The 12155-nt window shown below is 35.9% G+C and overlaps 1 protein-coding gene across 1 annotated transcript in view; it reads left to right on the top strand.

Annotated features, from left to right (window-relative positions):
- LOC145279986 (protocadherin Fat 4-like) overlaps window positions 1-12155 on the top strand; it is a 140143-nt gene that overhangs the window by 99081 nt on the left and 28907 nt on the right. The window contains exons 21-22 of the mRNA XM_080131583.1: window positions 4267-4538; window positions 7959-8155. Coding sequence (XP_079987709.1) covers window positions 4267-4538; window positions 7959-8155 — 469 coding nt within the window. The remainder of the gene's footprint in view (window positions 1-4266; window positions 4539-7958; window positions 8156-12155) is intronic.

The raw sequence follows: 12155 nt of genomic DNA, 5'->3' as shown, positions 1-12155 counted from the left end.
CGAAAATATATTAGAGAGTTTTACTATTAATTTATTTGGAACTGCGATTTTCATTTGTGCTCATATCTGTATAAGAACTTTTTCCTAAGGGAGTTAACTCTTCAATTAATATAGCACTGATTCTGAACAAAGTTTGTTTGATATTAAAACAAGAGTAAAACCATGGTCTTTAATTATTTATTTGCGTATTTACTTTTTATTTAACTGTTTGTTCAACTCTTTCTATCAGGCCGTGACTGTCTAGTGTTCTAAATGTCTGTCTTACCAGTCGTGTTCATCTTCTCTCTGAGTGTGGGTGCGTGTGTGTCAGAACATATAGTAACATATACATAATGACATACCTGTCTTTTGCTGGGCCTTTGGGAGGATTCGCCAACGTCTTGGTGAAGCTGATTCTGTTATAACAAAAACAAAGACGCATGCAAGTCAGGAACCCAAGACGAATGGTTGTTTGTATAAATATTTTCTTTATTCACTCCCAAACGTTCCGTTACAGCAGAGTGGAGTGAATGACGGTCTCTGCCTGTGGTTCCATTTGGAAATCCTCGCCCCACCCCTAATGGGGAGTCTGTTTACCCCATTTTGTCTCTTCGGCGTCTGAGAACGAACTCACTTTAATTAATTCAGTCTATTCAAACCGCAACCCCTGACATGTCAAATCCGATCCCCATTTGTATATTTTTTGGTGCAACTTGATCGGTCACAGAGTTTGATACCTATTACAACATTACTCTTTGACCCTTTCTGCACCTGCATGCTCGCTCAAACTTAATTGTTTCCCACGATTCAGTCTATTGTTTACTTCGTTAGATAGACAATGAGATAGATAAACCAATAATATAGTTTACAGGCAATGTTCGGCACAGTGGGAGAAGCTCCACAACATTTCCTGAAGCCAAAATTGCACCAAAAAAGGTTATGGTGACTGTTTGGTGGTTGGTGGCCGGTCTCATTCATCACAACTTCTTGAATCCAGGTGAAACGATTACGGCAGACAAGTACTGCAATAAATTGATGAAATGCACCAGAAGCTCCGATGTATGTACCTGAGATTGGTCAATATGAAGGGACGAATTCTCTTCCATGACAACACTCGCACGCATGTAGCTCAACTGACCCTACACAAGCTGAACGAATTGGGCTACGACACTCTGCCTCATCTGCAATATTCGCCGGGCCTCTCGCCCACCGATTATCACTTTTTCAAGCATCTCAACAACTTCCTGCATGAAAAATGCTTCAAAAGCCGAGATGATCTCGAAGCGGCCTTCAATGACTTCATCGCTTCCAGAACTCCGGATTTCTATGCTAACGGGATAAATAAACTTGTTTCTCGTTGGCAAAAATGTGTCGATTCTGTTCGAACATGCTTTCCCACACATATACACACCCACACGTACGCACGCACATACTCACACACACACACGCATTCACACTCACATTCACGCGCGTGTGCACACGCACACATTAACGTACACACATATATGCACACATACGCGCACAAGTACGCACACATGCGAAACGTCACTTCTTTTAAAGTAAAAGCCAGACATGCGCAGTCAGAACACTGACCCCAGTATAAAAGTCAACAAAACCTGTCAACTTTCCTTTTTCGTCCGGACCAGCGTTCGACCTGTTGAGTCGACGAACTGACCGCGCGCTCTAACGTCACTTTCCCTGCTACTGTAATGTGGGGTAAGCGCACATACATTTTATACGCTTTCTCTCTCCATGAACTGGATTGACTTTCTCACTCTATCTCCCCTTTGGCTTTGGTCCATCAAAACAGAGATGTGCGTGACGCTCTACTGAGTTTAATCCTCTCTTTCTACAGGCCGGCTTGCCACTTCGCGTTTCTCTATTGCATTCCCCTTTCCTTCCACGCGCATAGTCGTCAACGGCTGAATGAACACGTGAACACCCAATACTTTCATTTCTCAACGGAAAATAAACGACATGTTTATTTTATTCCAGCATTTGAGTTCTTTGTTTCCTTCATTCAATTCGTTTCATTATTTTTTCTTGTAGCGAGTTAGGGTATTTATATCCTGGTCCGCAACAATTCTAATGGTTCGTATTTCAATTAATAGAGTTTATTATGAAAGAAGTTATGATCTTTTGAAGTTGAACGTCAAAAACTACATTATTTTTGCACCAACCTAATAGTATTATTATTTAAAAATTACAGAAAACGTTAAGGTAGAACAATAATTATTCATGAACAAAAATTCCTATAAGAGTAAAAATGTTTGATAAGATTACAAGCTGGATCAGATATATTGGTTCACGTGATGTAAGCTAAAGAGGAAGTAGCAGACAATTTTTCAGAAAACAAAAATAAACATAACATATATACATAATGTGTGAATTTTTTTTTTTAAATAACTTTTTTTAACTGTTTGAATTTGTTATTTTTTTATTAAAAAAAAACTAACTGATGGAATTTGTGAGAAATTGAAAACTGAATTACTTCCCCTTCTAACTTACCAATTAAAATCGCTAGATTTTCAAACCAAATCGCTAGATTTTCAAACCAAATCGCTAGATTTTCAAACCAAATCGCTAGATTTTCAAACCAAATCGCTAGATTTTCAAACCAAATCGCTAGATTTTCAAACCAAATCGCTAGATTTTCAAACCAAATCGCTAGATTTTCAAATCGCTAGATTTTCAAACCAAATCGCTAGATTTTCAAATCGCTAGATTTTCAAACCAAATCGCTAGATTTTCAAACCAAATCGCTAGATTTTCAAACCAAATCGCTAGATTTTCAAACCAAATCGCTAGATTTTCAATTCTAATCGCTAGATTTTCAATTCAAATCGCTAGATTTTGAAAATCTTTTTCGTGGATGATTATTTCTCTACATCATTGTCGTTCGTACTTTTTGGATATGTTACTATTTGCGATATGGCAATTACGTGGATACCATTTATTTGACTTGAAATTCAACATTTCTTTCATTATAATACACAGGGTGGCCCACTTAAATGCAGCCCAAAAAATGTAGTAGAGAGGAGGAACATTCTTTTATTGTTTAAATTATCTGTTGTGTTATAAAAGATGCTAGAAGTGCTCCCGGTCGACATCTATGCATTTCTGCATCGAAGTATTTGGGTGTTCAACGGCATCGAGTTATTAAACAGCAAGGAGTGTCCCATTGTTATGAGCTCTTGTTGAAGTTTTTCTTTCTCTAACTCTTTTCCATTCGCTCTCCCCCGTCCTCTCTCTTGCTCTCTTACACAAACTCTCCCTCCCTCCCTCTTGCTCTCACTCTCTTTCTTGCACATACTTTCGCTTCAAAATGTGTGCGTGTACTAACCTGACCAAGTGTTTCAATCATTACATATGCAAATTGTAAAAAAGCTATACAGATGAAACACGGAAGAATCTATTTAGCTTAAGTGCCATATAAGTTCGTCAATGACTGCACACACACGCACGCACATATATCCAGGGTGGCCGACTTAAAAGTAGCCCAGAAAATGTAGTAGAGAGGAAGAACATTCTTTTATTGTTTAAATTACCTGTAGTGTTATAAAAGATGCGGGAAGTGTTCTCCCTTGACATCTATGCATTTCTGGGCATATTTAACAACGTTTGCAAATGCTGCCTATAGATATTCTCTGGTGATTCTCCTGATAGCGTTGATAATGTTCTTTAATTGGTCGAGATTGTGAGGATTATTTGCATAAACCTTTTGTTTTAGTCCCCCACAGATAAAAATCACATGATGACAAGGCCGGGGAACGTGGTGGCCATAACCCTTTGCTTATGGTTCTCTCTTCCGTAAACATGTCACAAACTCGTGTCTGTGAGACGTGAGGCATGTTGTTGGAAAAAAAGTTGTATTTTGTCTTGTGGTGTCAGTTGGTCGTTAAGAGAAAGATTAGAGAGATCGAACTAATTTTAAATGGACCGCTTAATCTGAAAAAAAAAATTGATAAAGGATGGATCGGGCTACTTTTAAATGGGCCGCTTAATCTGAAAGAATTGGAGAAAGATGGATCGGGTTACTTTTAAATGGGCCACTTAATCCGAAAAAAAAATGATTAGAAAAAGATTAGAGAAATAGGGCTACTTTTAAATGGGCCGCTTAATCTGAAAAAAAAAAAAATTGATTAGAGAAAAATGGATCGGGCTACTTTTTAGTAGGCCGCTTAATCTGAAATTGATTAGAAAAATTAGAGATCAGGTTACTTTTAAGTGGGCCACCTTGTAGAAGCAACCGTTCTTCAAATGAATTCTACGTTTTATTTTTTTCAGACTTCTTCCTGCGAACGTTTTTTTGGTGATTGCCGTGAAAGATGAAAGCAATTTGCAAGATACGGCATTGGTGAACATAACAATAAGGCCGATAAACAAACGCCCGCGTTTGCTGAACTTGCCACAAGTTGTTCCTGTCGCAGAAAACTATCCGCCAGAACACGAAATAATCACAATCCATGCACGTGACGAAGACCCGTGGGACACACTTACCTATCAACTGTACTTTTCTCCAACAGATGGCGCATCAAGATTTGGAATCAATCAAACCAGTAATTGCTATCTATACTACATTTCTGTTTGTCTGTCTGTCTGTCTATTTGTCTGTCTTTATCGTGATACAATTGAAAACAAGTCCCTATACCAAGATCGAACACAACTTTTATTATGTTTTGGAAATTTTGAGATTAGGATTAATAATTTGGATTATTTGGATTATTCAGACTACTATTCTCATCTTCGTTATTAGTAACTTAGCAATAAGCTCTATTGCATTGAAGCACGAGTCCGTGTATTATGTATTATATTTTGTAATTTACTTGTTACTTTCATAGAGGGCGACACATTGTGTAAGGGAAATAACTCCTTCATAAGATTTAGATAATGCTTCACTGCAGATATCTGAATTTGTTCATTTGTCACTATCGCCTAATATATATATCAAAAACATCGTTAAACTCACTACTCGTTCAAGCAGCCGCCAATAGCGTAATGGTTAGGAGCCTTGACTGCCGTACAAACGGTCGGGTTTCAATCCTGGCTTGAGGTAGTTGCCTGTCTAGCCGCACTGATGAGCTGTGAAACAGCGAAACAGTACTGTATGTGGATGACTATATATATTTCGGCCACCGATTCCATAGTCAAGGGGTAGGACTGCCGACTGTCATCACGACGGTTCTAGGTTCGATCCTCGGCTTGGGAGAGGTGTTAGTCTAGCGGCACTGATGAGTTGTGATACAACGAAACAGGTCTGTATGTCGATGACTAAAATATATTTTATAAAGCTCCCCTCTTTGGTAGAGCACTCTCGTAAATTATCTTACTCGCTACTTAATTTAGCTGAAATAATGCGAAGCTCGCGATTTGTTTACAAACAAACGTTTGAGCCCTCTACGAGTAGCGGACGAATGTTTATTTAAATAATCGTTCGGACAGGTTAATTTCGGCCACCGATTCCATAGTCAAGGGGTAGGACTGCCGACTGTCATCACGACGGTTCTAGGTTCGATCCTCGGCTTGGGAGAGGTGTTAGTCTAGCGGCACTGATGAGTTGTGATACAACGAAACAGATCTGTATGTCGATGACTAAAATATATTTTATAAAGCTCCCCTCTTTGGTAGAGCACTCTCGTAAATTATCTTACTCGCTACTTAATTTAGCTGAAATAATGCGAAGCTCGCGATTTGTTTACAAACAAACGTTTGAGCCCTCTACGAGTAGCGGACGAATGTTTATTTAAATAATCGTTCGGACAGGTTAATTTCGGCCACCGATTCCATAGTCAAGGGGTAGGACTGCCGACTGTCATCACGACGGTTCTAGGTTCGATCCTCGGCTTGGGAGAGGTGTTAGTCTAGCGGCACTGATGAGTTGTGATACAACGAAACAGGTCTGTATGTCGATGACTAAAATATATTTTATAAAGCTCCCCTCTTTGGTAGAGCACTCTCGTAAATTATCTTACTCGCTACTTAATTTAGCTGAAATAATGCGAAGCTCGCGATTTGTTTACAAACAAACGTTTGAGCCCTCTACGAGTAGCGGACGAATGTTTATTTAAATAATCGTTCGGACAGGTTAATTTCGGCCACCGATTCCATAGTCAAGGGGTAGGACTGCCGACTGTCATCACGACGGTTCTAGGTTCAATCCTCGGCTTGGGAGAGGTGTTAGTCTAGCGGCACTGATGAGTTGTGATACAACGAAACAGGTCTGTATGTCGATGACTAAAAATATATTTTATATATATATATATATATATATTAAATTACATTGTGATTCAATGAATTTCAAAAAACTCTCATTGAAATGAAATGAAGTGGTTGAGGTTCATATCATGGAATTTTTATTATTCTAAGCAAGACAAAGAATACTTTAGAAAATTAATCTCCTTAACCTATAGGGTTTCGATGTCTACCATCTCATCAGAGGAGAGAAAATATTAGCAAATACTTATAAAGGTATGCACCCTATTTGCTAAAGTCAGTGAGACATGGAAAGTCAAAGTCAAAATAATAAATTTATCAGAAGTCCTGTAGCAGGAGGATTTGCAGAAAAAGGATATGAAAGTCTTTTTAGATCCAGCTTGCTTGGTAAAATCCATGTTATGCGTTCTTTACATCCGTTTGGTAATAGGTCCAAGTTATATATTGGGTAATCCGCATAGCTGTGTAGATATCCGAATCGGGCAAGTGCTTGTATAAATTAGTTTGTGGGTCCAGCGATAATAATTCAAAGTCTATATATATATATTCTCGCGGTCAATGGTGGCCGACTGGATTACCTCCTTGCTAATGGAGTCAGAGATGGATTCTGTTGCCGGGTTCGAATCTATCAACCGATATTGATGATTTCTGAAAAGATGAAACGCTAGTGTCTGTAGGTATTTAATAATTATTACAGTAAATAATTATGTCAGCCCCTTTAAGAAACTCGTTTCTTACCGTTGAGAACTTTTAGTTGAAATGAAGTCGGTCAATTTAGCTCTTATGAGCAAATCATTATATAATGATGACACCGCTCTGACAGACGCTAAAAAACATTTAAAAATAAACGTTTAAATTTCAACAGTATTTCTCGCGGTTAACGGTGGCCGAGTAGATTACGTCCTTTCTAATGGAGTCAGAGATGGCTTCTGTTGCCGGGTTCGAATCGTGACACCCTGCACTGATGATTCCCAAAAGGATGAAACACTAGTGTCTGTAGGTATTTAATAATTATCATTGTATATATATATATATATATATATATATATATATATATATATATATACATACGAGAAAACAGTTAATAAAATATGTTAAAAAACACTTTGAAAAAGAGTTAAAAACATATTTAATCTGAAAAGGAAACACTTGATAAGTGGATAGTTCTTAATCCGTGGAGTTTCGAAGAAATACTCTCCTTCTCATCAGAGGGTAGGAATTAGCAAAATGCAGGATCGGATTTTGCATGCAAAAGTATTTGATGAAACAACAAGTAAGTCAAAGATCTTACTTGATAACAAAAAAAGTGAAGCAGAGGGAATATGGTGAAGAAAAAGGTGATTACACATGAATGGATAGTCTGGTGGAAGATAAATAATCCAGTGACCGTAAAATCCAAATATATAACTTCAAAATGGAAATTCAATTGACTTTCTTATAAAAAAAGAACCTGAAGTCCTACCTAACTAATATTCCTGGTGAACCAAGCGCAAAAGAAATCCAGACAATTGCGCTTAAGGGAACAACGAAGATACTAAAAAGAGCTCTCGGTTGGTTTCAATAAAAAGCAGGGCAATGTTGGCAGCTGGTTTGGCTGCCCCATACCCAGCGTTTGGCTGCCCCATACCCAGCGTTACAATCTTCAAAGGAAGAAAAATAAAAAAAAAGTCAAGAACCATGTCTAAAAAAATTTTTTTTTTTCTCTTAAGCTTTTCACCCTTTCTCACTCTTCCTTTAATTTTTTATTTCTTTCTCTTCTAACTCAGATGGCGCACTGTTTCTATTCCCTGGTCAGGATCTTGATTATGAAACCATTCCATGGAAAGAATATATCCTCACCGTCATTGTCGGAGATGGCCTTGCCATGACTAATCCTGTCAACTTAACTCTCGAAGTCATTGACGTCAACGAACCGCCTGTCTTCACAGAGAAAATCTATTACGTAAGCACAAATGAAGGGCCGGTAAGTGTGAATGTGTTTTTAAAATTCTTTTCTCGCCCACTTGGCCTCATCTGGCCATCTTACTTGGTCACACGTGTTCACATCTCTTTATAACGTCACACACACGTTGACATGTAGACACTCGTGACCCAAAACGTTGTACACTCAGTCACAAAGCAGGCAAAGTATAGGAAAGAACTTCAACTCCAGTTTTTTGTTTCTTTAAGAAAATACCTTTATTCCTCATTCTTCTGCCACGCGTGACTTCTCGTAACGGCTGTGACGTCACCCACGTCTCAAATGTGATCGTGCTCCTTCTCTCTGACCTCTATCCTCTCAAACATCTTCGGCTGTATGTGCCCAAGTTCTTTTTATAGTCTTTTTCCTTTTTCCTACCGTGACATACTTTGGCATTTGCATATGTGCGCCCACTCTCTGCTACATCTTTAGCGCCATCTCTCTTGAAGATTGATACACATTTCCCACCCAGTGGAGTGCAGAGGTCTAGTGATACCCTGGTAATGATTCCCAAGGCAAACTCCTTGATTGTATGCCTTAAAAAACCTAAGTATAGGTCCTAGTGTAACGTGGCCGTTGCACTTTAACTGTGTCGTTACAGTTTCACCACTTAGACCCACACACTGGTACCGTCACATGAACAAACAAACAAAGAAAAGAAATAAAAAATTTTTTTTAGTGCAAATGAAACACATTTATTCGTGGTTCTTCCAACAATAACGCATATCATTATTTTCAGAAATCTTTTCGCACAGTCATATGTTTTACAACCTCTTCCATACTACATTTTATGAAAAATTTTGCGTTGCAGTTTTGGCTTCAAATGTATTTATACATGTTTTACTCTTCAAATTTCACTCAATGCTTCTAACGGATATACACAAAAATAACTACCTATATATATATATATATATATATATATATATATATATATATATATATATATATATATATTAAGTAATGTAATTGATAATTTAAAATTTAAAAATCAAATTATAATTAAATTAAAAATCCGTTTCATAAGAAGGAACAACAACAAAATCAATTATCTGTACGATCGTTTCGGAAAACAATGCTTTTTATTGTGGTATACATTAAGTTATGTACAATAATTATATATAGTTTTCTGATAAGCAAGGTCTCCTCATCAGCAAATTTTGAAGGGTTTTTATTGAATTTAATTACTATTAGACTCATTTGCCCCTCGAAATCAGATATAGGACTGGTTAGTAAAAACATATTAGATAGAATTATCCCCAAAATTAAATCCATAATAAAATACCCACTATGGCAATCTTCCAACCAAGTAATCGACTGGTTTTCTAACATTCAAAATAAAAATAACATTAAATTTCTTTCTTTTGACATTGAATCATATTACCAATCTATATCACCTATCCTACTTAATAAATCTCTATTAATGGCACGAAAATTAACTAATATAACTCAAGACGAAATTAAACTAATACTTATAGCTAGAGAGTCTTTAATAACATTTGATAATAAATATTGGACCAGGAAAAATACCCCTAACCACTTCAACATTTTAATGGGATCGACAGATTCGACTCAGGTCACTGATCTAGTTGGCCTTTTCCTTTTAAATAAAATACATTGTATACTCCATAAACAATTCAAACTTGAAGGAGGACTATATAGAGATGATGCACTTTTCGTAACTAATTCTACTAATAAAAATTATGAAAAAGCAATTAAAGCTCTACATAAATTATTTAAAAATTATGGACTTAGTATAAAAATCGACCCTAATAAAAAAAATTGTTAATTTCTTAGACATAACCTTAAATCTTGAGAATTCTACCTTTGAACCCTATCATAAACCTAACCAATCACTACTATATGTCCACAATCAATCAAACCACCCTAAATCAATATTAAAATCAATAGTTCCCAATATCGCTTTAAGAATTTCTAAACTGTCTTCTACTAAATCCATATTCACCAAAAATGAAAAATATTATAATGAAGCCCTTAAAAACTCTGGATATAATTCACAAATTAAATTCATAAATGAAAATGATAGAAACATAAACTGCATTGAAAATAAACCTATTAAGAGCGTAATAACATATAATATGGCAATGTCTTCCCATATACGAGTTAAGAAAAATAACCAAGAGACAAAAAAAGATAAAACCAAACCACAAATATTAGATAATAATACAAATAAACAGCAAACCAAAACCCGTAAACGTAAGAATAGACACAAGGAGATCCTATGGTTCAACCCCCCATATTCCAAAAACCTAGAAACAAACATAGCCAGAGAATTTTTTAAAATATTAGATAAGAACTTTAAAGCCCCCCATAGATATAATAAAATTTTCAATAAGAACACAATTAAAGTCTCTTACTCTACTATGCCTAACCTTCATCAGAAAATAATTAGCTCTAATAATAAGAAAATTAATAAACTACAAAATACAACTATACAAAATACATATGTCCCCTACAAGGCTCATGTAAAATTAAAAATGTTATCTATAGCTGCACAGTATCAAAAACTCCAAATCTACATGAACCTATTAACAGCCATAACTCAACTACCAGATTAAATAATAACACCAACTTAAACCAATCTACCGATCAATTACTAATCAACCCACCATATAATAATCCAACAACAGACCTAACGGAAAATAATCACAACAAGCAAGAGGTAATATATTTTGGTTCCACATCTGGCCTAATAAAACATAGAATTTCAACGCACAAACATTCTTTTAAAAATAACTCTCCGTCAAACCAAACTACTCTATCCAACTATATTTGGCAACTAAAAAACAGCAATATTTCTTTCAACTTAAAATGGCAAATAATTGAGACTTGTAAATCATATAAACCAGGAGATAAATTTTGTGCACTATGTACAAAAGAGACCCTAAAAATTTTAAAATATGAAGATATAAAAAATACAACCAAACTATTAAATTCAAGACAGGAGCTTATGACATGTAGTCATAAACGTTGGTTTAAATTTAATAAATATTAACCACCTTAAATCATTAAAAATTACTTATTAGTAAAAATAGATTACAATTATTTTTTTTTATTTTTTTTAATAAATTAAGTTAGACTAATTATCTCCCTTACACCCTTCAAATAAATAAAGTAAAGAAAACATGACAATTATCTCCCCTTAAAATATGTAATAGTAATATTCTCTATATATAAACCGTAGCGTCTTTAAATCAAAAATACGCTAACGAAAACAATTTATTGCACGAGCGTCCCCCCCTTTTAAAATTCATCATTCAATAAGATAAAAAGCTATAGCAAACATCTAAATGACTATTTTAACCACAGTTTCTGATTTCAAAAAACGAAAAATTAAAAGGTAAATATCTCTATATATTTTTAAAGCAAATTTATTATGTAAATTCAAAAATATATATTTTTCTCTACTTATTTCAATCTCTAACCCATATTAATTTTCTTATAAATTTTAAATCCAGACCTTTTATTTCAATTTTTTCAGATTCATCTGCCTTACTTTTAATGCTAGGTTTATTTATGGTGTCTTTGGTGAGGAGGGCGGCTAGTCTCGCTGAAGGATTAAAAACAAGACCTTCCAAAGGGCGAATGAACTCTTTTTCTGGGTCAACAGCCAACTAGCACCGTGTATATTTGTGTGTGTGTATATGTGTATTGGGGTGGAGAGGGCTCCCGTAAGCCGTGGTGAAGGCAACCTTTCTGGGAGAAGCAAATCTCTGATTTAAAAAACCATGAAGCGGAAGACCAGTACCCGCATTAAGCTGGCCTGCAGTTTAATTTGTTGCTGGCTATCTTGCTCTTGCTTGTTGCTGGATCTCAACATTTTGAATCGAGAGAGAGACTTAGCTGTCGTACAAACCTAAGACTCTGTAACATCATATTTGTATAGATACTCCCTCAGACATTTGGGCTCATGGTTTTAAATGTCTGAGGGAGTGGCACTCGTCTGACAAGACGTTGCAATCATCATGTATGTATGTATGCATGT

This window comes from Euprymna scolopes, chromosome 7 (genome assembly GCF_053919585.1).
Source record: "Euprymna scolopes isolate OS-2025 chromosome 7, ASM5391958v1, whole genome shotgun sequence".
NCBI lineage: Eukaryota > Metazoa > Mollusca > Cephalopoda > Sepiida > Sepiolidae > Euprymna > Euprymna scolopes.
This window is presented reverse-complemented; position numbering and strand designations above follow the sequence as displayed.